The sequence below is a fragment of the Quercus robur genome, chromosome 4, assembly GCF_932294415.1.
Source record: "Quercus robur chromosome 4, dhQueRobu3.1, whole genome shotgun sequence".
Classification (NCBI taxonomy): Eukaryota; Viridiplantae; Streptophyta; class Magnoliopsida; order Fagales; family Fagaceae; genus Quercus; species Quercus robur.
In genome coordinates this window covers 416,509-439,282 of record NC_065537.1, presented here as the reverse complement: position 1 = coordinate 439,282, position 22,774 = coordinate 416,509, and the positions used below count along the sequence as shown (strand labels likewise).

The 22,774-nt window shown below is 32.4% G+C and overlaps 2 protein-coding genes and 1 long non-coding RNA gene across 6 annotated transcripts; all 3 read right to left on the bottom strand.

The window, feature by feature from the left end:
• Window positions 1-674: 674 nt before the first annotated feature.
• On the bottom strand, window positions 675-4,141 carry LOC126720260 (protein SOMBRERO). Its single transcript, XM_050422578.1, has 4 exons — window positions 3,758-4,141; window positions 2,507-2,723; window positions 1,713-1,984; window positions 675-1,426 (listed from the first exon to the last, which is right to left on the bottom strand). The coding sequence occupies exons 2-4, from the start codon at window positions 2,679-2,681 to the stop codon at window positions 869-871; spliced, it is 1,005 nt and encodes a 334-aa protein (XP_050278535.1). The 5' UTR covers window positions 2,682-2,723; window positions 3,758-4,141; the 3' UTR covers window positions 675-868.
• Window positions 4,142-10,770: 6,629 nt separating this feature from the next.
• On the bottom strand, window positions 10,771-13,673 carry LOC126720259 (uncharacterized). Of its 2 annotated transcripts, XR_007653323.1 has the most exons (4): window positions 13,178-13,673; window positions 12,410-12,501; window positions 11,215-11,552; window positions 10,771-11,006 (listed from the first exon to the last, which is right to left on the bottom strand). It is a non-coding gene; the product is annotated as an uncharacterized LOC126720259 (long non-coding RNA). The 2 variants fall into 2 exon arrangements; XR_007653322.1 differs by having other exon boundaries at window positions 10,771-11,552.
• Window positions 13,674-14,843: 1,170 nt separating this feature from the next.
• Window positions 14,844-22,432, bottom strand: LOC126720258 (uncharacterized). 3 transcript variants are annotated; one of them, XM_050422574.1, is made up of 8 exons: window positions 21,878-22,432; window positions 21,709-21,761; window positions 19,453-19,554; window positions 19,299-19,376; window positions 17,636-17,765; window positions 17,217-17,269; window positions 16,745-16,930; window positions 14,844-15,488 (listed from the first exon to the last, which is right to left on the bottom strand). In XM_050422574.1, exons 1-8 carry the CDS (start codon window positions 22,278-22,280, stop codon window positions 15,339-15,341), a joined length of 1,155 nt encoding a protein of 384 aa, XP_050278531.1. In that variant the 5' UTR covers window positions 22,281-22,432; the 3' UTR covers window positions 14,844-15,338. The 3 variants fall into 3 exon arrangements, with proteins under 3 accessions (XP_050278531.1, XP_050278533.1, XP_050278534.1); XM_050422576.1 differs by having other exon boundaries at window positions 19,495-19,554; window positions 21,878-22,431; XM_050422577.1 differs by lacking the exon at window positions 19,453-19,554.
• Window positions 22,433-22,774: the final 342 nt, after the last annotated feature.

Here is a 22,774-nt window from a genome sequence, read left to right as displayed (position 1 = left end):
AACTGGTTTGTAAAAGATGTACGTTTGAACGGAAGACCGTTATGGGAAACTGAGATATTTTTTTTATTTTTTTAAACCAAATAATTCCAGGCCGCACACTTGTTTCTTATCCCCATGACTTTAGCTTTTTTATTTTTATATTTCTTATTGAACAACTGCCCCGCCCCCTGTTACTGTTAGGCTTTTTTTTTCTTTCTTTTTTTAATGAAATAAACTTTAAATGTATTACTTTTGCCTAATTATATTAATAAATTACAAATTCACTAAAATATTTTGTATAAATTATCTAATCTCTGCAACAAATTAGAAGAAATATCATCTAAACTTCAAATTAAGATATATTTTAACATCTTTATATACCCTTATTTTTTTGTTCAAATTGTTAATTTTTTTCACTCTTATTTTATTTGTTTTCATAGCAATTATTATTAAAATAATTATTATGTCATTATAGTTCAATTTCTCACTAAATTTTGATCTGATTTTAAAAACTTTAGATCCTTTTTTTTTTTTTTGGGTTCTTTAAATAGTTCGAGTTTCAAAACATGCAAAAGATATGTTAGCTATAACTCATATTCTAATATCTAAAGAGTGAGATGAAAGATTTTTATTTGTATTAAACATGATTGTAATTCAGAAAGTAAATAGAAAATAAACAAGTTAATTAATGCAACTGAGAAAACAAAAAGAAGCATAATTATGAATACTGAGTTCTTAACAATTCGAACTTAGCGTATATACATTTTGATAAAAACTCTTAATTAAATTAGAAGGGATAGAATCTCAACCAAATATAAAGTAGGACTATGGCTAATATAAAAAGATGTCCATCGAACGTACAGCTTAGGATAGAAAACTGTGGACCAATTCACTTGGAAAATTTCAAAATGTCAGTCTCACAGCCAAGGTATTGAAACGGGAATTTCTGATGATGATGAGTTGAAGTGCCCACATGATCGGCAAGTTGAAGAGATGAAGGGTGGCATTTGGTTTGGGGATGCTGATGATGCTGCTGATGATGATGATCCATCTGAGTCTGATGTGATGCAAGGAGCTTGTCCAAGAAAGACCAGTCACCATTGTACCTCTCATGTTGCATAAGTCCACAACCGCTTGCAGTTGTTAGCCTCAACAAGTTTTGAGAACACTCAATGTCCGTGGTGTTTAAAGACATTGGTGATATGAAGGATGGAGGAACAACTACTGACTCAGGACTGAACAACTGTGGGAGGTGCATGGAGCCATCAAAGGTCGTATAATCATATAGTGATTGTATATTATTCTGTTTTGGCTCCTGTAGTGGTGGTGCAGAACCACTTGCCTTCATATGACTACTCAGGTGTTCTTCTTCAGCTACTTCTGGTAATTGGTAACCTCGATTATGATTTTTCTTCTTGAAAACCCTACAGACAACCCAGCCGTCTTCCTGCAAAAAGTGAAGACTATTATTATCATAAAAAAAAAAAAAATATATGACAAATATACTATAATTTTTACTATATAACATTTACAAATTGATTGATATGTTAACTTTTAAATTCAACACAAAAGACGATTAAGAACATTGTTGCCATAAGTTTGTAAGCTTTTTGTAATAAGATTGATATTAGCATTGCCATTTTCTATTTATTTATTACGGTTGTATTAGTCATTATCATCATCATTATTGTCCAGCAGTAATGACTTTTTAAGTTTTTCCTAATTGCAATTACCTGAATCTCGGAATTGTCATCGTCAAGGCGATACTCATGCATGATCCAGTCAGTCTTTTGGCCATGAGGAGCACGGCCAGTGTAGAAGACAAGGGTTTTCCTCATTCCAATCCTTTTAGTGTTGCTGTGATGGATGGCCTTGTCTCTCCCTGTTGCCTTCCAAAAACCAGCTGTAGTTGCCCGATTTGTTCGAGTTCCTGTTGGATATTTCTTGTCCTTGTGGCTAAAGAAATACCACTCATTCTGAGGACCTGATCCAATTCTACATTTCTCTGCAAATTGATAAACCAATATTCATCATTTTATGCTTAATTAACCAATAAAATATATGTTATCATTTTGACTGACATATTATATAACATCTAGGTGTTAGAATAATAATTAAAAAAAAAAAAAAGTTAGAATAATGATTAAATTAATAATTTTTAACCTTTTAAACTTTTAGGATCAAGTGTTTATTTATCATGCATTGTTGATACTAGAGAGAGAGAAAATGAAAATTCTCCCTCAGATATATGTCTCTGAATTAACCATATATATCCATCTTGTCTTCCTTATCCCATGACAACCCTAAACCTAACAAAAAGTTTGCAGTAAGATGCTTGTCTGAAATTAAGTTAAAATGAAGTTCATTCAACCCCAGATATGCGGTTTGACTTTGACAAATTAAGTACCTGCCAAACTCAACTCCAAATAGTATATATAAGAAACTATATTAATTATATACTAGCTAGCTATAACAGAGGAGGAGGAGGAGGAGGAGGAGGAGGAAAAAAGTGATGTAATGTAATTACCTTTAAGGTCCCAAGGCTCGAGTTTGTTTAGATCCACCTCTCTAATAACATCAAGGTCGATGGCTTCATAGGAGACCTTCTTCCTTAGATAATAGTAGAGAAGCTCTTCATCTGTTGGGTGGAATCTGAACCCTGGCGGAACTGTCACTTGTCCATTTCCCGCAGCAGACATCATTCTCTCTCCCCCTTTACTATATCTCTAGTTTTAATCTGATCCCTGAAAATCAAAGGAAATCATGACACAATAAGAAGACAAATTACATGCATGCACAGTCTAGGACTCGACAAGCTTGGAAAGACGTGTCTTCTACTATATGTATATGATGTACAAATTAAGAGCTAGCATGGTTCAGGGCCAAAGATTTATCTTTTCATCTAGATCTTTTATTAAAATTTTGAGCCCTAAAACATCATGTTCATATATTTGTTCATGACAAACCATAAAAATTACATGGAAACCAAAAGGAGCTTGGCAGTCATCTCCCTAGCTAGTACTACCCGATATATAACAGAAAGTACAAAGAAAGGACAATAATAAAAATAAATAAATATATAAAAGTGACTTCTTTTTTACATAGAAATGGAAGGTAGGTGATGAAAGGCCGAACATGAATAAAGCCAAGTTTTTTATTTTATTTTTATTTTAAATGATGATATCATATGGAAGTAACTATATAGTTGAAAGTTTTCATGCATGTGTATGACGTTTTTTTGACATTCAAATAGAAGGAAACCTATAAGTATTAAATAAATTAGAGTTAAGATCTCTGCTAATATATATCCTAAAAGCTTAAGAGATGCTCTTTTAGAACTATGTAACAGAATAAGAAAGAACCCTAAATTTCAGAAACCAAGAGCACTTATTTCTTGAAAGACATATACAGATCCTGCACCATCCTCACTTTATACATAGGATGGGAAAATAAAGAAGAACAAAACTAAGTTGAATAAAAAACAAAAAATCTATTATGTTTCCAGCTGAGGAAACCAACTAAAGAAGAAGTTGAAATAAGATGGATATATCATCCAAAAAACAAAGTTGAAGGAGAGAGTAGGGTGTGAGTGGGAGGAAAAAAAAGGCAGGCTCTTAGTTCATCTCTTCTAGTACTACTGTAGATCATAGAAACAAGTGTAAATCTTATGAAGTAGTAGTAAGTAATCAAGATTGTAGAGAGAAGCCAATCCAAAAGTATCCGTTAGAAGATATAATAAACTGCAAAAAAAGAAGAGTGATAAAGAAGAAAAGCAAACCTGTACAGCTCCCTCTGAGACAAAGGAAAAAAGACAACAGGGCAGGCAGGAAGGAAGGAAAAAAAGCAGACAGCGGTGGTTTCAGGTTTGCCAATTTCTTGGCTTCAAGGGCACGACGTTCCTGAGTTTAAAGAGAGAGAGAGAGAGAGGTATGTGGATTAGTGCAAATCTTTGGGACTGACTAAAAACCCAAGATGGGCACAGAAATAAAGGAAAAATATATATTTATATATTATAAAGATAGAGAAGAAAACAAGTAAATTAAGGAAAGGTGTAGTTATATAGAATTGATGAGGAGGGGTATGAGCTATGCATGTATGTGTCTTGTTGTGAAGAGGGTATTTTGATGAGGGAATTGTATTGGTAAATGTTCGTTGAATGGGAGACCTTATTCCCGAAAATCGCCATATTACGATGAAGAAAATCTGCTTAACTGTCAATTACTACTAATTTAACTCCATTTTTCCTATCTCTTCTCTTTGTTTTTATTTTTTTATTTTCTGTCTTTTTCTATCCATTGTAACCCATCTGTCTTCAATTATGCACACACGCATGGTCATTGGTCAGAGTCAAAGAGGAATGAGCCCAATTCCCTTTTATTCCATTATTCCACCCTCTTATTATTTTTATGTTATTTTTCTGATATATATAGTATATAGTCTCAGCCCTCTTTTTCTTTTTTTAAAAGAGAGTTTGTTCTTCTTATAGTCTAGATATCTTAATATATCAATTTAGACTAAAATATACTTTTAGCCCTAAAATTATGTTTTAAAAATTTTATCTTAGCCCTTTATGTTTTATTTCGTATTGTCCTTGTCACCAATTTCTATCAATATTCTGGTGATATCTAACATTATATTGGTGAAGTGACTTAATATATACCACTTATCTAGTACTTAAACAATCAAATTACCAACAAATTGGATGATAGGGTTCATACAAAAACAAAATCAATTATGAAGGATTAAAATGAAAACTTTTATAACGTAAAGGGTTAAAACGAAAAATAAACTCTAAACTTCAATGATCAAAAGTATACTTTAATATTTTGCTTAAGTTTTGTCAGATGGTACTAATTTGATCATCTAAAATTTGCAATTGCAGAATGTAAAGAATAGTGATCTTTGAACCATCTTAGGAAGAAAGAAGAATAAAGAAAAATTATATTTATCTTGCGTTTACCACCTTATGTGAAATGTAAAAGTTAATAAGCCAAAAAAGTAAAAAGTTAAAAAGTTAACAAGGTAAAAAAATTTACCCATCAACTTTTATGTCTTACATAAAATGGTTATTACATGGTTCAATTAACCCTAGTTATTTGCACTGGATCCAAATCCGTAGAGGGGAGGAAGGCATGTCACCTACCTTTATTTCAAGCCAAAAACTATTTAGGAGTAAGGGATATGCAGAAGCTATTCGGATTAGGGGCCTAGACTCATCAATTTGGCTTTCTTTTTCAATCTTTGCTCCAATGGTTAGGGCCAAGATGTCACCTGACCTCATTTCTTTGTGCCAAGATGTTAGTTCATTAGTCATTACGTGTCGAGCTGCCATGTTATTACATCCCCTTGGTTAATTTTTTTTTTTTTTTAAACTCAAGATTTTTTTTAACCATAAGAAAAGAGGTTTCTACCAATTGGATTTGGATCCCATGTAATAATTGATGGTGCAGTTACCATGTAATATTCTGAGATATAAAAATTTGACATATAAAAAAAAAAAAAAAGTTGAAAGGTTAAAAAATTGTTTGATCTAATAAGGGCTGATCCATGTAATTAATATATGATGGTGCAATCTTACCCATTAATTTAGTATTATTTGGTGCAATAACCTAAAATTTTCACCAAACCTGGATCCCTATAAACTAGTTACCAAAATTAACTCCCTTCTGGTTTTGTAATTCTCAGAAGATGCGGTCAAGTCAAAGGATGATGATACAGTAAGAGCTACCCCGAATCATGTTCATGAAAAGTGGCAAATTGCATCAAATTCAGTGTAAGTGTGAAGCACGGGTTCTTTTAGATATTTAAAACATAAATTTGTTATTTATTTCTTTAACATTTATTTTGTATTATTATCATTTTATTTTATGGGTTATGAATTCTGCAAATGATGAATCATGATTCCGGATCCTAGGTGGAGCTTAAAATATGAGGGAAAAAGACCATGAAGCCCACAAAGATGGTCTCGATCGATGGGGGCCTCATCAATATTTGATGAATCATGATAATGAGATTTTGTGAAACCACTTTTTTCTATAGTGAATCATTAGTGATCCAAGTAGACAAGATTGTCACCCTCAAAAAAAAAAAAAAAAAAAAAAGTAGACAAGATTGTCACGCACATAAAATTGATGGGTGATCAAAATCTTAACCCATTAAATGTTCATCTGGCAATTCGTAATTTTTTAAGGGTAAAAAATAACAATAACAATTAATAATAATCAAATCTTAGCTCCAAAATTTGAGGGTCAGTAAAAACCCAAATGACGCCTTAGAGTTGGATTGACCTATCATACAAACATACCTCTCTCTTCTTTTGGTATAGAGTCACAGATAGATAATGTACTAAATTAACGGCACAAGAAACTTGGACACATTGAAATTTAAGGTACCCACTCCAAACAATTAACCAGAAAGTATTTAAAAGAATAATATTAAAAAGGATACAAATAATTTATAATTTTTTATTTTAACTACTTATTATGATATATTGTAATTGAAGTAACATCGTAATATGAATTCACTATATGTTAACATTATGTAATAATCACGACAAGTTACCGCACGAATATGGCAAAAAAAAATGATGTTACTAAACTTATTTGAAAAGGCAGTGTGGGGACAAGCAATAAGAAAGGGAAGGAGAAGGGGTAGGGTGTGCTTGACAATTGATGAGATAGGTGGGCTTTGCACGTGAGGAGATCGAGGGAGAAGGATGATGAGAAAGCAAAATCCTGAAAGTCCGTGGCATATACACGTGGTGATGAAACACAAGTACACAATTCAAGGTCTCGGTTAGCTTAATCAAATCCAAATAAACAAATAAAAAAGCCGGATGAAGAGGAATATACCTAGCTAGGCTAAAGCTTTTTTGTTTCAGTTCAGACCCAAACCAAACGAAGGGATTCCCACGCAACCTTTCATATATATTCATATCTCTCTCTCTCTCTCTCTCTGCTGGGTGGCTATTCCTGGTCAAACACGGTGATGATGATGGTTGAAACGCCACATTATCATTACTATGGCATATGCCAAATACTATTACTTCCACGTACTACTATTGTATTGTATTGTACAGTTATTATTTGCATTATTTACCCAAAAAAACACAACTGGCGCCGTTGCCTTTACGAATACTACATAACATTAATTCGTAGCTTAATGAGAAAGGGAATCCAAGGGCTTAAGTCATTACATAATTATCATATCCTTCATGCATCATGATATATGAGCTTCAAAATGGAACATATATAATATATAATATGGTATTTATTTCTATTGATTTACGAATGATATTGATGCTTAATTAACACATATCCAATTGTCATTTGCAATTGATCATGTGCTGTGCGTTGACAACATCTTTAATCTCTCTACCTCCCTCTGATCACATCTTAAATCTTAATATATATATACTAATACTACTATGCATTCTTCCATTTGATGAACCTTTTCCCGCGGTTGGATAGCCGCAACCACAAGTACAATGCCTTTTGACCTGCTCTAACCGGCAAACCCTCAATTTCTATGTATCATATTATTACTTATAAATTAGCCTAATTAATTAAGCTCAAAATTATTTAAAAGTTTACAATTGTTCATTTTATTTTATTTTGAATATGAGCTTAATTTGGTTTCATTATTAAATTACACTATATGTTTAATTTTGGTTCTTTTTTTTTTTTTAATCAACCAAGTTTTAATTTGTCTATGAGTTATTTGATTAGCTTAACTCATTCTTTTCCAATATATATAGTAAAAATTACAATTTTTTTTAACCTTTTCACAAATCTATGCTAAAAATTAATAACTAAATTGTATTTAATTTTTTTAAGCTAAAATTATGGCATTTAAGTCAATTAGATATAATGATTTTCATATATAAACTTATAGAAATTAGATTTACCAATCTTGAATTATTATTTTTAGTATGTACAATATAAATTACTATTTATTAATAAACTATAAATAATAATCTAATATCTTATTCAATTTTAAGTGTGTGTTTGGCAACACTTATTTTTGCCTACTTATTTTACTACTCAACTTATTTTTACTACTATTAATAGGTCTCACTGCACTTTTTGGTACTATTCATGAGTTCCACTATACTATTTCAACTAACTTTTACCTTTGTCTACAGAACTTTCAGTAAAAAGTTTTCAGTTTCAACAACATAAGAGAATCCCAAACAAATCCTAAGTTTATATGAATATATGTTTATATATGTAAATATATAAACATATAATATTTTAGATACTATAATTGGGCATTATACTCATGAACTTGATATGTTTGACAGTTTGAGCTTGATTTGTTTAATAATTGAGCCTAAACTTAAGTTTCAATTTGACTAATTTGCTAAATAAATGAACATAAATAATTTTTCTTTTTTTTTTTAAAATCAAGTTGAGCTCAACTTATTCTTTTTGATAATTTAATAGTTTACAACTTACAATGAAAAAGAGAGGGATTTGAACTTAATTTGAATGTTTTCATTGGAAATACCAAAATGTGACAATTAGTTAAGTTACAAGGCTTTTGACTGAGCTCAACTTATTCATAAATAGTTTTGATTCATTTACATCTTAATATATATATATATATATATATATATATATATATATTTGTCTTAATCTATGCTAAACCACCAAGTCACGCATCCCTACTTCCTACATCTTGATAAAAAAATAAATTGATGAAAGTGTTAATTTTTAGCAAATAAATAAGTAATAAAAAAATTTGAAGGGGTTAATATTACTATTATTAAAAAAATTGCATCAAATGTAACATAATTACAACCTAATATATATTTGTATGGGCAAGACTTAGGTACAATACTTAGGTGTTTTTCCTTAGATTCCCCTTTCAAGATTCTGTCATTTAGATTTTTTCTCATGGAATTAAAATGTATTTTTTAGTTAAGTAGGTACATAGCTGAATCTTAAGAGAGGAACCTAAGAAACAGCACGTACCTAAGTTTTGTCCTATTTGCATATACACGGGACAAAAGATGTGATCCTCTTGCCTGTTGGGAATGAAAAATTCTACTAATCTAACCCATGAAGCATAAGTAGAACACTTGGCAACTTGTATTAGAAAAGTAAATTACAACACAACACTTGGCAACTTGTATTAGAAATACTAGTGGTTAACCTGTGCGATGCATGGTACAAGTTTTACATTTATACATTCATTCACATGTCTCATGCATGCAATTATATTCAATATTATAGTGGGTTTTAGTTAGCACTGAAGGTTGAATAAGAGATTTGAAATTCAATCCTCGTCTACACCAAAAACCGATTAGTATTATGGTCTGATGATAAAAAGTTATTATTAAGAGCAAACGCCATAAGTTGAAACTTTCTTTAAAAAAAAAAATAATCAATATTATAGATACAAATCCTTAGTCTCACTTTTTTTTTTTTTTTTATTCTACCAAACACAACATATCATGTTTCTTTTTTTCTATTTTTAACTTTTTTTTATAAGAAAAATCAAATAAACACATGGTAGGTTGTTATTGACAAAGGGTTTATATTCCAATATTGCATTATAACCGCATGGATTGCATCTGTCTAATACATCCCAAAGAAAAATAAAATAATTACAATATTTTTAATATCAAATTGACATTTAAATAGTATATTTTATAGCCAAAATAAGTTGAATTCTTTGCTATTTTTATTTTTTTATTTTATAATTTGGTTGAAGCTCCTAAGAAGACAGTCCAAAAGATATACAACACTCCAAATAATACTAAAGAATAAAATACTTAGATATGCAAACATTTAAGCAATTGTACTGAAGCTCATTACTTTGTTAGAGCATCCTCATTGGTGGAGCCATAAATTTAGTAATTTGACTCTACTAAAAGCTACTTTATCTATTTTACCATTTTACTTTACAAAATATCCAACATCAGTAGTTTTATTTTAACTTTCAGCATAATAAAATAATATAAACAATACAATAAAATAATAAAAAACAAACACCACAGCCACCTCCACCACTCTACTCTGGCAACCACAACACAATGCAGAAAAAAAAAAAAAAAAAAAAAAAAAAAAAAAAAAAAAAAAAAAAAAAAAAAAACCACAACTACAATCATTGCAATATTTTAAAATATTGGCAATGATTAAAATATTTTAAAATCTCCGATGATGATTCTTCTAAAATTTATTCAAACCTTTAGTAATAGATTTTCAATTGAAATAAAAATAAAAATTTCCAGAACTTTGGCAGTAGAGTTTTACCTAGAATATAATTAGCTTAGTAATTTTTAAGAGATTGACTTATCTCTATTACATTTTTAACTGTAATCTCCTTTTATTTTAATGAGAAATTGCTACATCACCCATTAACTAAATAAAAGGTAGAGATTAAAATCCACTCCTACTTGATATTGTATATTTAAAATAAAAGGAGATATCTAGTTAAAAAAGTACTGTAAATAAGCCAAATCCAATTTTTAAATGTGCTTATAGTGCTGTAAGGACTCTTTTGTTTTATGAATTGTTATGCGGCATGAGAGAGAGAGAGAGAGAGAGAGAGAGAGAGAGAGAGAGAGAGAGAGAGAGAGAGAGAGAGAGTCCCTTTGAGCAACTACAATGTACACAACACAAGTTTAATTTTTCAAACCTTAGTGATAGAATTTTAATTTAAATAGTAAGTTGAACTTGTTAACATTTTCGTAATAGAGTTTTATCTAGAGTATAATTAGATTAATAATTTTATTTTATAAGTAATAAAAAATTTATTGCAATAAAAAAACAGACCCAAGAGCACAGGAAATCTATTGTGGGTGTAATACAATTAAGATCCCAAAAAACAATGGTCAAACAAAATAAGAAGAGAAGAAAAAGAAGTTTGTAAAGCTAAGCTCCACTTGAGCAAAGAATGGATGAAGAAAGTCTTAAACTTGACATTAGAACGTTCACATCCCTCAAAACATTTAGCGCTCTGTTCCTTCAATGCAGCACAAACCTCCAGAAAGCTATATCGTGATGCTAGCTGAAATTGCCCTGCCAAGAAGCAAACAACTCACTGACCCTTGGCGGCATAACCCAATGAATACCGAACAATCTAAACACCATTGTCCACAACTCATATGCTATAGGACATTGAAGAAGAAGGTAATCTACTGCTTCCCCAAACCATTTGCACATACAACAATAGTTTATCACAATAATTCTTTATTTCCGAAGATTATCTATATAATTAAATTCTTACCCAAAGTAGCAGACCATGAAAAGAACGCCATCCTAGGAGGGATCGACCTTCGCTTGCCAAACTGTTTTCCAAGAGAATGGCATGACATTAGAAAGGGATAGCTGGCTTCCAACAACTTTTGTCTAAACCATTGCCCCACACAGACGTTGAATAAATCATGTCCATAAATAAGGCCAAAGATTCTAATTCCCAATCTTGCACTCAACGAAAAAATTGAACATCCTAGTGAAGCCTACAATCAGAGAAACCCATGACATTCGCTCTCTTTAGACCAACTAATGTTGTAAAGTTCTCTGGAAAAGCCTCATTGAGGGGACAGTCCCCGCGCTCCACTCATCCTGCCAGAACAATCACGTGTAGGATGCAACTTATATTATATATTGCACGAAATATGATATCATGTATGAAATTTCATGAAATCTTAGTAAGCACTATGAAACAGAAGATTAGAATGATTGTGACACAATAGTTGCATTGCTTCAAATAAAGGACCTCTTTGGAAGACCTCCACTAATGCCTAAGGACTTGCATCAATTAAAAGGCCCATTCGGATTGAAAAAGGAATTTTAGTTGAGAGTCCATCTTAGTCATTTGGCACTCACTGGTTCAAGTTTTATTACAATAACTACAAACTTACATGTAGGGTTAGAATTTACTAAATAAAAGGATTAGGATTAGTTTGAATTCGAGCTCTCATATTTATAAAAAGGCCCCTAACTCTTTTCCTGCAATGTAATTAGACTACAACTCACACTGATTCCCTTGAAATCTGCCATACCGGGAGTATTATGTAAGCTGGAATTAGAGGAGGCCCATGATTACATCAATTGGAATTTCCTTATATATATGCTGAGGCAATGTGGCTTTACTAAAAAATGGAGCTGGTGGATTTATACTTGTATATCTATAGTTAGATTCTTTGTTTTGGTAAATGTAGCATAGTATGATATGGAACTCTGCAACTTTGATAGCCAATGAGGTCAAATTAAGGGAAGCATATTCACCAGCCAATAAATGCCTGTGACATTCCTTCAGGAAGTGCTCGGGGGATAAATCTAGTAGTAGTTGGCTGGGCATTGAGTTCTAGGAATTTTACCATTTGAACAGAGCTAACCAGACCCTGGAGGCAAAATTTGAGTTGGTATATGGTGAGATAATTCTTTGCAAAAAGCACATAGTTAGAGAAATACCATACCATTTCATAAGCTTTTGGAATCCAGCAGGAAAATCCATCATTATCCTCTGCCATTCATTTAACACTGCATCTACGAATTTATGACCAAAAAGCTGATAAAAGGCACAAAATTATTATTGCATCAGAACATACTAATATTAACAGCACTCACAGACATCTTAAAAAAAAAAAAAAAAAAGAGCACAGAAAAAACATTTAATCTACTAAAGAGCATATTCAAGAATTACAACCTCCTCAAAGTATCAGTCATGTTGCCCAAGACAATGAACAATTCACATCACAATATGTTTAAATCAAATTGAAGCAGTAACTTTCAGTTAATTGGTTAAAGGAATGCAAAACTTGAAATCTGAGTACTTAGACCTAGATCTGCACTCAAGTCACAAATAAAAGATCAAATCTATAAATATGTTGGTTCCCCCTAAAATAATATCTACATAATTTAGGAGTTATAAAATTTAGATGGCATCAAAACTACTGATTTCACCGGTTTCTAACACAACCAGAAGTCCAATTTATATAAGAAGGCTACATAAGAGTTATAAAACCTATTAAGCTAAAGAAAAAAGATGTAATAACAATGATACAAGGTCAACTATGATCTATGGTACTAAATGTTAGGCTATTATAAAGCAACATATTCACAAAAAGAGTCAAACTAAAATAAGAATGTTAATATGGATGAATATAACTTTAAGGAAAAATAGGTTACAAAATATAAAAATTTTGTTGAAAGACAAGGGTAGCTCCAATTGATGAATGACTGACCTTGGTTAATTTGTGACTGTGAGGACCCATAGCCAATCCAAAAGTTGTTCGCATTTTTATTAATGACCCTAAAATGAAATGTACATAATTGGAGAAAAGTTCAAATTGTCCACATCATACATAATTGGGTCCTTGAACATTTGGAGTTTAGTTCAATTATGTTTGAAACATAGACTAAGTGTGCAACTTCTCAAAAAATTCTGAGCAACCAAAAACACTAATAGAAGTTGAAAGAAGTAACTCAGGGTCGACGGAGGAGGAGTCTCCTTCCACCACCGCTAACGACGAGGAAAAAGAAGAAGAAGAAGACAAGGCTTTAAGTAGGGACCACCAACCACCACCTTCTATGATGATAGTTTGAACACCGCATGAGACACATTTCTTCTTCTTCTTTTTCTTTTTCTTCTTTGTTTGGATACGGAGAAGAGTACATTGGTTTGGGTTTTGATGTGTTGGAACTGGGCTGGGCTATGTGTTGGATTTAGTTGAAAATTCAAAAGAGTAATATAACTTATATGAGATGATTTATCATGTGCTTTGATGTTGTCTCGGGTAGATATAGGCCTTTATGGGAAAAGTCACTTTACATGAATATAGTCTGTGAGCTTTGAAACTTTGCTTATACTCCATCCATATAGTGATGTTGTGGGTCATGAGCCTAATTGATCAAGTATAGGATCCATGTAAAAATATGGGTTCTTTTCGACTTTAAATGAAATTTATCCAAAATTCATGATATTGCTGTAGCATGAGTTGTTAATAAAATAGTAACATATGGTGTACGTTTGGCATGATTAATTTTGTCAACTTATTTTACTATTCAGTTTATTTTTACTACTATTCATGAATCCCACTGTGCTTTTTGGTACTATTCATGGGTCCTACTATACTATTTCAGTTAACTTTTACCTTTATTTACAGTACTTTTAATAAAAAGTTTTCAGTTTCAGTAAAATAAGCGGATCCCAAACAGACCCATGATGTGAAAAAATTGTTTTCAACAATAGTTAATTAAAGTCCAATTTGTTACAAGCATAGTTATTAGACCCAGACCAAACATTAACCAAGTCTATGAGCCGGGTCATGGGTCATTGGTTCAACCAGTAGGTTAATGGTCAAACCGCATGGTCAAATAAAAAGATTTTAAAAATTAAATATATATAAAAATAAGTTTGAAAAATCATAACATAAATATGTAAATTAAAAAAGAAGAAGAAGAAGGTATATGCCTAAATTAAACTTGCCATTATAATTCAAAATCAAGGTTTCACAAGCAACAGTATTAGAAATTCTATAATTCACAAGCAAAATAAACAAATGTCATAAGATTGCGACAAAGTTTTTGCTAAATTAAATTTTGTTACATGTCTTAAAATTTTGTATATTAAAAAAAGGAAAATTTCAAACTACATAAACAAAAGAAGAGAAAAAAAAAAGGGGTTAAAGGCTTAAACTTAAAGCAATAAACAAATAAAGCACAAAAAGAAGTAAACAAAAAAGACAAAAAAAAAAGAGAAGAGTTTAAAAAATAAACTATATAACATATAACATATACTCATATACTTATTCCTACATGGTAATTGGCTACGTAAAATTGAAAAGTGCATTTTTTTTTTTAATTTCTTAAGGTTTTCTCTTATTTAAATTATCATATATCATACATTAAATAGAAAAAATTCAATAGAGCAGACCTATTAATGTAATTTTACATAATTCACAAACCCAACTGGGTTATTAAAACCTAGCCAAGTCACACAGTTTGCTTAAAACCCGCTAGGTTTTACAAGTTTTGACCGGGTCTTGTGCACATCCTATCCAATTGATGACCCAAACCGGTCAATGTGCTAGGTCACAAGGTTACCAGTCTAACCGACCAGCTGGGTTTAATAACCCTAGCTGTGATCCTCTGTATTAGAAAAGTAAATTACAACATAGCACTTTGGCAACATATTGAGCTACAACCAACTACTTATTGCATTTAAAATTCATCTCCTTAATAACTGGAACAGTGGACTTTTAAGCAGAGGGTGGGTATAGAAAGAAAACAGTATAACCACTGGATAGAACCTCAGAACACACAACTCTCTTTTATGGCACATAATTCATTGTGGTTTAGTGAAATGACTCCAAAAACAGCACAAGGAGGTTTCAATGCAGGCTTTCATGAAAAGGTTCCACAAGGCTTCCATTGCTTTACTGCTGTCCTCAGTGGATCTGGGACTATGGCAGACCATGAAATCAAATCTGGCAAAGGTCCTGTGAGTGCAAGATAATTTTCACCTTCACTGTTTGGCTTTCTCTTCCAGCTTAACTGTCATTCAAATTTCAAACTGTTAGTTTTCTTCTGTCTTAGGGGCACTGGACAATAATAACAAGAAACTCAAAACTTACAGAAAAGGAAAAGCGCATCATAATTTAATACATGCTCCTTTATAATCAATGTTTACAATCTATTGGATGATTAGTCAGACTATGCAAGCTAGGAATGTCTCACTGACACCAGCTTGAGCAAGAAGCTGCAAGCATTACTCCTCTGTCACAATTGGATTAAATTCATAACTTCAACAATATGATATGAGAATTATGAGTAATGAAGAATCCTACAAAAATCTTATTATGTCTGTCCCTGTCCACATGCCTAGCCCATTGAAGCTTGATATTCTTGTTTGAGAAGTCCTGAGTCCTATTAGTCTAAATTACTTAAGGTGTCTTCAAGAATCCTATTCTTCTGTCCTGCATCATTTTTATCACTAAATCCACTCCATTACCATCGTTAATGAGACAAAAATTATACTGAGTATCATCTCTGATCCACCCTTAACAGTCATCAAGCAAACCACCAAAGGTTCAGTTTTGATAATTACTAGCCATCAGCTAACCATTGATTCTCCATTCTCTATAGATTCTCTACTGTTCTAATCAAGTATCAACCTATTATTAGCTTCTTAAGTGAAATTATGCTATTATCAAACAATGCATAAGATGGTCCACAATTAGAGTCTAAGAGTCATATCTACGGTCACTAAAACAAAGATCACCTTTTCTTTTATTTCTTGGCCCCGAAGCAAAGGGCCTGTTTGAGTGTCCAAAGAAAATTAAAATGTTTTATTGTGTTTTGCATACAATTTTATGAAAGGATTAAGATTTTCAACCCTCAAAGATTACCTTTTCTACCATTTCTTAACACTAAATTGGCCAGGCAGCAAAGGGCCTGTTTGAATGTCCATTGAAATTAAAATGTTTTATTGTGTTTTGCATACAATTTTATGAAAGGTTTAAGAGTTTCAACTTTCAACCATCACTAAGTGCAACAGTTGGAAAAAAAAAAAAAAAATCTGTAACAGGGGCATTTTATGTGTTTGCAAAATATGATTGGAACCATTGAAATTGAATAACACTGGACAACTAAACATATCCTAAATTCCTTTCTGAACTTTCTCTTCAATGCTCTGTAAAAGTCGCTCATCCTTTTGGATTTATTTTGTAATACTACTATGTATTTCTTGAAAATGATGCAGCCATGTTGGTTCACAAATGAACATAATATTTTCATGAAAGAATCCCTACTTTTCCAGGAAATGCTTTGGATAGAGCCTTGATAGTAAAATTTTGCACCCAGGTACCATCAATTGAAGAATTTTTCGGATGAACCACTCCATCAATCACATCAGCTGCTTCATCAATGCCACCGCAGTTCACCATGAGACGACCATTTGGCATCAATCTATCATTCAATTCTAACCAGGTTTGAACCTGCCAAAAATCAGAAAGCAAGGAAAAATCAACAAAGAAATAGTCAAGCAGTGTTTGTGGATGACAGCAGAGAGTGTGTAGAACCTTGGCTCAAAGGACAAGATGATTACAGTGAAGTGCATTAACAATTGAAGAGATGATTGAAACTTTTAACAAATTTAAATTTAAAACAGCACTTGTACTGTGTTGGAGAACTTTTGAACAGGAAATATCAAAGACCATGGCACCATGTCATTATGTCAAAAGCCAAGTCCCAACCCTTCATATAAAAAAGTGAGACACAAACCTCTTGCAACTGCGGCAATACTTTTCCACCAGAAAACAAGTCAACGACAATGCCTGATATCATTTCAAGCACAACTTAGTGAGACAAAGGGGAGCGAAGTACAACTAAAAGCCATCCTTGTGAAAAGGAAGAAATGAGTTAGTAAAAGGAGGCATTTCCTAGAGATTGAAGTGCAATGAAATTAGATGACAAAAACTATAAGAATTGAAACAATAATCATGCTTCACCTTTTTTGTTTAATTTTTTTTTTAAAAGATAAGTAGAGAAGTCCACCAAGAGACTAACAAGACCCACAACCCATCCAGAAGTACCCCAAAACATAAATCTAGTTCCGAAATTTAAACCATCCAAAAAGTCCTAAAAAGAAACAGAAGGAGATGAAATAGGTAATACAAAAGCAATGCAGAAAGGAATCTCACCAGCAAACCCTCCAGAAGCATTAACTGACTGTGAAAGGGCATCCCCAATATGAACATTAAGAATGCCACCAGCTACAGTGTGTTTCTCAAGATCTGAAAGCCCAAGATATTCTCTCGATTTCTCAATCAACTAGAATAGAAAAATTATGAGCTATGGATGCAGTCAACCCGGGAACCAAAAGCTTTCAAGCATTTAACTAATGCAGATATGCTATCAGTGTAAGAAAACAATTGGATTAAAACCACTGTAATAACATCCAATGTAAGTATTATTGCTAATATGTTTTTTAAACCATGTTACTTAGTAGGAAAGCAGCATATAGTGCTCCTATTTGATCCTGTAGCTAGGAGAAAAAAGTTTCTTCAAGGCTGATAGAAAACTAGAAAATCAAAACCATTATAAGCCTCTGAAATGATTATAACTTTCCTTCCACCACTACTGTGCTTCATAATTGCAATATAATAGCTGATATTATACTTGCACCTTTACTAAGTGCTTAGCAATAAATAGAGGGCCCTATAAAATCTCAATGTTGCTGCACAATGTGTTTTCATATCCTATGATAAATAAATTCCCATGGAATATAACTTTCAAATTAAGATTGCTAATTGAAATAGGCTCATTAATCTTTTTTCTTACTTTTTAGACATTACTGCAATAGACTATGAAATAGTGAAGTTGCAATAATACATGTTAAATTATTGATTGTCCCAAAAGCTTAAGCTATGAGATATGGTAAATTTAATCATTTAACCACATATTTTTAACAGTCTCCCTCACGTTCGGGCTCAAAATACCTTTTAATAGGTCAAGCCCAACACGTGAGAATTTAAATGGGAGGTAGAGTAGAGAGGACAATGATCGAACTTAGAACCTTTTGCTTTGATACCATTTTAAATTACTGATTGTTCCAAAAGTTTAAGTTATTGGGAATCCTAATACTTCTAACAATACAGAAGCAGCTTCAAACAGTGTGCATAAACAGTCAACACTGCATATATTCGTGAGAGAAGTTCTATGATGTATTGTTCATTTCATTATTTTAAAGAAATACCATAGTAGGAAGAACTAGGTGATTCCCTCTTAGTACTAATACCTTCTTGAGCTTTTCATATGACAATAGATCAAGAGACCAATAAGTTTTAGAGGTTCATAGATATATGGTGTATGTCAGTGGATGCACTTTATTAAGATATTGACATTTTAAGAGAATCCAGGCCAATGCTTCTCAAATCAGAATTTCTGGGTGGTATAACTAGCACATTGTGAGAGGTTTTTTGTGGGATTCCTTTAAAAGATTAGTTGATCAATGTAATTTCTGGGATCTTTGAGCTTGAAGTTGGTCCCAGATCTTTATAATATATATAGCCTTAAGAAATTTAAACTATTAAGTTGACTGGTATTTGGGATCTCAAAATTTTGAAGTGCATTACTGATAGTTAGTAATTGCAAAACCAACAGTGTCCCATATTTCTTTGTTAATTAAAAAATCCAACATCTCTACATCCTACAGAAAATTACTACAAAAACAATAACTACCACAGCACAATCAAAGACAAAAAAATAATTTACTAGGAAGAAAGCAAATTATGATGGAAACCATTATTTTAAAAAATATATATTTTTATAAATCTATTGGACAAGATACTTAGTGTACCCTACAATTTCATCAATCTCCCAGCCTTCAAGTTGCAATGATGGCCACAAGTCAAGCATTAGACGAGCAGTAGTTCCCCCACCCTGACACAATTAGAATAATATTTCATTCATGAAATAACAAGTTTGGTTCAGAAAGATATATATATATATATATTACAATAATCTCAAAGAAGATATCCACATTATTCCAAAGAGTTACCAAACCAAAGATAGCAATGGGACCTTTTGGGACAATAGCCGGCAAGCTAGCAAACTCATCCTGAATAATGCAACACATTCAAAGAACCCATCAATGGAAAGGAATTTTATTTTTCAATTAAAAGACATGCGCACACACACAAAAGCACACATAAATGTTTGCACAGAGAGTGAGGGTAAACGAGCAGGATGTAACTTCCTCATGGCTGTATTCTTTATTTCTCCAAGTACAAAGAATTTGAGAAAAATAATCAGGTAGTGATAACCTTAACATAAAATTAAACATTTGAACGATTTTTAACATCGAATGGACAGCTGAGACTGGTAGCATAATATAATATTTTTTTTCTGGTGGGTGGAGTCGTGTATCTGTGAATTACTCATAGGGATGGGGCCGCCTTGGTGAGGTTCCATGTCATTAAAAAAAAATAAAAATCCATTGCCCTCTAAAAATTTGTAAAAAGCTTATCGTACATTTTTTTTGTTATGAGAATTCTTAGCGTCTTATCAGATGAATAGATCACAAAGATCATAAAATACAATATTCTTCTTGAAATTTTGAGGCTACTCCAAAGGATGCATGGAGTGGCATCAAACACTAGAAAAAAGCTTTTTTTTTTCCTCAACTTCCCAAGGAAAACACATCAGCTAAGGAAGAAAACCATGTAAATGAACCAGTCACTTATCGTCTACATGGCAAAGTTAAGACTCTGCCACATCATACAATAACAGGAAAACTTCAGGACATGGAAAGCAGGAATCAGAGCATGTGGTGTCAAGAGGAAACATAAGTAGTAGGAACTCTATAACTTAAGATAATTAATTAGTCATTATGGATTCTCTCTCTCACATCCTATACTCTTTTTCCCCCTTTTTATTTATTAGTAAGTTTGAAGGATGAAATTTACACAATTCTCTTTTCACCCACTCTTCATGACCTTCATGAGATATTGTATCAACTGAAAGGGGATCTATCTTTGTGCAGACAACTAAGCATGGTTGCCCGGTGACAGTAGTTGACTAGTTTCTGGTTATTATTTAGTGTACACTCCTATCTACTTTGTTGGGCAGATAACACCTTGGGAAGATTCCAATAGAGGAGTTAATATAATATATCGGGGCACCGCTTGACCCAAAAGCTATAGCCAATGGACCCAATTATGTTATTAACTACTCACTCTTGTCATTATTATCCAATATGAGACTTTACTACTTTAACAACCACATCACTCACTTGTGAATATGCCAACATGCTTAATAGCATTATTGGCAAAAAATTAGGTGAATTTCTAGTTGGAAAGTCAAAAAACAACAGAAACAAGTACATTGTCCACTCCCTTCCACCTTCTCAAGTACCAATTTGCTAGAAGCCTAGAAGAGACATGAGATCTGATTAGTAGTAGACATGCTCAAGAAAAATTACATCAATGAAGCCAAAAGTTATCTTAAAGCAGATTTCAATCCTATTCATCCTCTCCCTCTTGCTGAAGCCTCAAGAAAATCCAGTGAAAGCCTTAGGATCCAGCTCATCACTCTTGAGACAAATATATTTCAAATAAAAGTATTGAGACCAAACAGGTTATGAGAGATAAGACAAAAGACAAAATCTACCACAAAAGGTACTCTAGTGCAAGAGAATTATAATGTTCAATTGTGCTCTTCACCAGATGGTACTAAGAACTACTTTCCCCTCTACTATTCAAACTAGAATTTTTGTTCAATTGTGAGATTATGATACAACATTGGGGAAACAATTGGCAAAGCCCATATATCAAATTTGAAAGACAAAAGGTGAAGATATTTTATTACAAAATGAGAAAAAAAAAAAAAAGAAAAAAAAAAAGGATAAACAATAACCTCATCAGCACACTACTAAACAACAATTATACTCATTGCTTAAGATGCCAAGAGTACATAGGAAATTGATTGAAAGAAAAAATATGCATATCCAACTTATTGACATTAGTACTCTCACACTGCCTGCTATATGTAAGAGGCTTATGAGTTATGACCACTAAATACCACTTCAATACCGAGCTCAGAAAAAGGAATATCATGAATATTTTTGTCAACAATAAAACCAAAAGTAGGACACAATCTAATAATTTGCATAATTCATTAAATTAATATGCTTAATTGGTAGCAATTATCTGGTTCAATTATCATATACAAGCAAATAAAGGAAACAATAAAGAAAGAGAAAAGCTTGACATACCCAATAGGAACCAGTCCATTTCTGGTCCTTGTAAAGAATGCTATGAACATTATCTGCATGCATCAACATAAAGAAAACACAGAAAGACAACTGGGTCAGAAGTGAACTCAAAAAGTAGGGGTGAGTGAAGTTGTTTTAATAACTAGACTTTTATTATGAGAGAGCTTACGAGTAGCGTCGAGAAGCAGCATCCTAGAATTTGGAGAATCGACAATTAAAATGTCGTTGAATTGGCTTCTTATTGCTGTCACTAATTGAAACTCTTCTTCTTCTTCTTCTTCTTCTTCTTCTTGTTTTTGACTTTGTTGTTGGGGCCATGAAGAAGAAGAACCAGCCTGGGACTTTGTTGCTTGGGTCTTTAGTTTTGGAGTACATGATGATGATGTTGTAGTTATAGTTGTAGAGCTCCATAATGATAATACTAGTTGTTTCGAAATGGAATTGGAAAAGACATAGTTGGAGTTGGTGAGTAAAGAGAAGCTTGACCCATTTCCCTTTCCTTGGCTGAGGCTGATATTGATGATTGGGTGAAGAGGCTGAAAACCCCTCAAACCCAATACATATCCTGACATTGATTTGTGTATTTACTAGGAGTTATTAGGATGTCGAGTGTCGACTCGAGATACAGTCACTCAACAAAGAACAAGACACGGCAGTAGAGTTTGTTATCCTTTACATACTTGAACATTCCCAACACAAAAGCCCTATCCATAACTGCTGTTATACACGGCTGCTACTGCCTAAATGCAAAAAAACAAGATGAAGGGAACTTAGGACCCATTTGGTAGCCTATTTTGAGCAATTTTTTGAGTATTTTAAATACAGTTATATATATTTTCACGTACTTTTTCATCCACACGTATATTAAAAACACTCAAACAACATTATTCAAACTTCCCTATCAAACACCCCCTTAATGTCACATAATATTTATGTGCTGTAGTATCTAAGCCGAAGCGTCTAAAAGCTTAAGTATAATAGACATTATTGTTACGCTTATGTTAGGCCGCATTATATTTTGGTCAACTTCAATCTATTTTAGTCAATTTTGGTCCATTTAAACCAA

Excerpts from the sequence above, each read along its gene's own strand:
- LOC126720260 (XM_050422578.1), bottom strand. The coding sequence starts at position 2,681 with ATGATGTCTGCTGCGGGAAATGGACAAGTGACAGTTCCGCCAGGGTTC. Across the intron at positions 1,985-2,506 it reads CGAGCCTTGGGACCTTAAAG|AGAAATGTAGAATTGGATCA; the intron begins GTAATTACATTA and ends ATCAATTTGCAG. Across the intron at positions 1,427-1,712 it reads ATGACAATTCCGAGATTCAG|GAAGACGGCTGGGTTGTCTG; the intron begins GTAATTGCAATT and ends CACTTTTTGCAG.
- LOC126720258 (XM_050422574.1), bottom strand. The coding sequence starts at position 22,280 with ATGTCAGGATATGTATTGGGTTTGAGGGGTTTTCAGCCTCTTCACCCA. Across the intron at positions 19,555-21,708 it reads AATGGACTGGTTCCTATTGG|GATGAGTTTGCTAGCTTGCC; the intron begins GTATGTCAAGCT and ends TGCATTATTCAG. Across the intron at positions 19,377-19,452 it reads ATATCTTCTTTGAGATTATT|GGTGGGGGAACTACTGCTCG; the intron begins GTAATATATATA and ends TAATTGTGTCAG.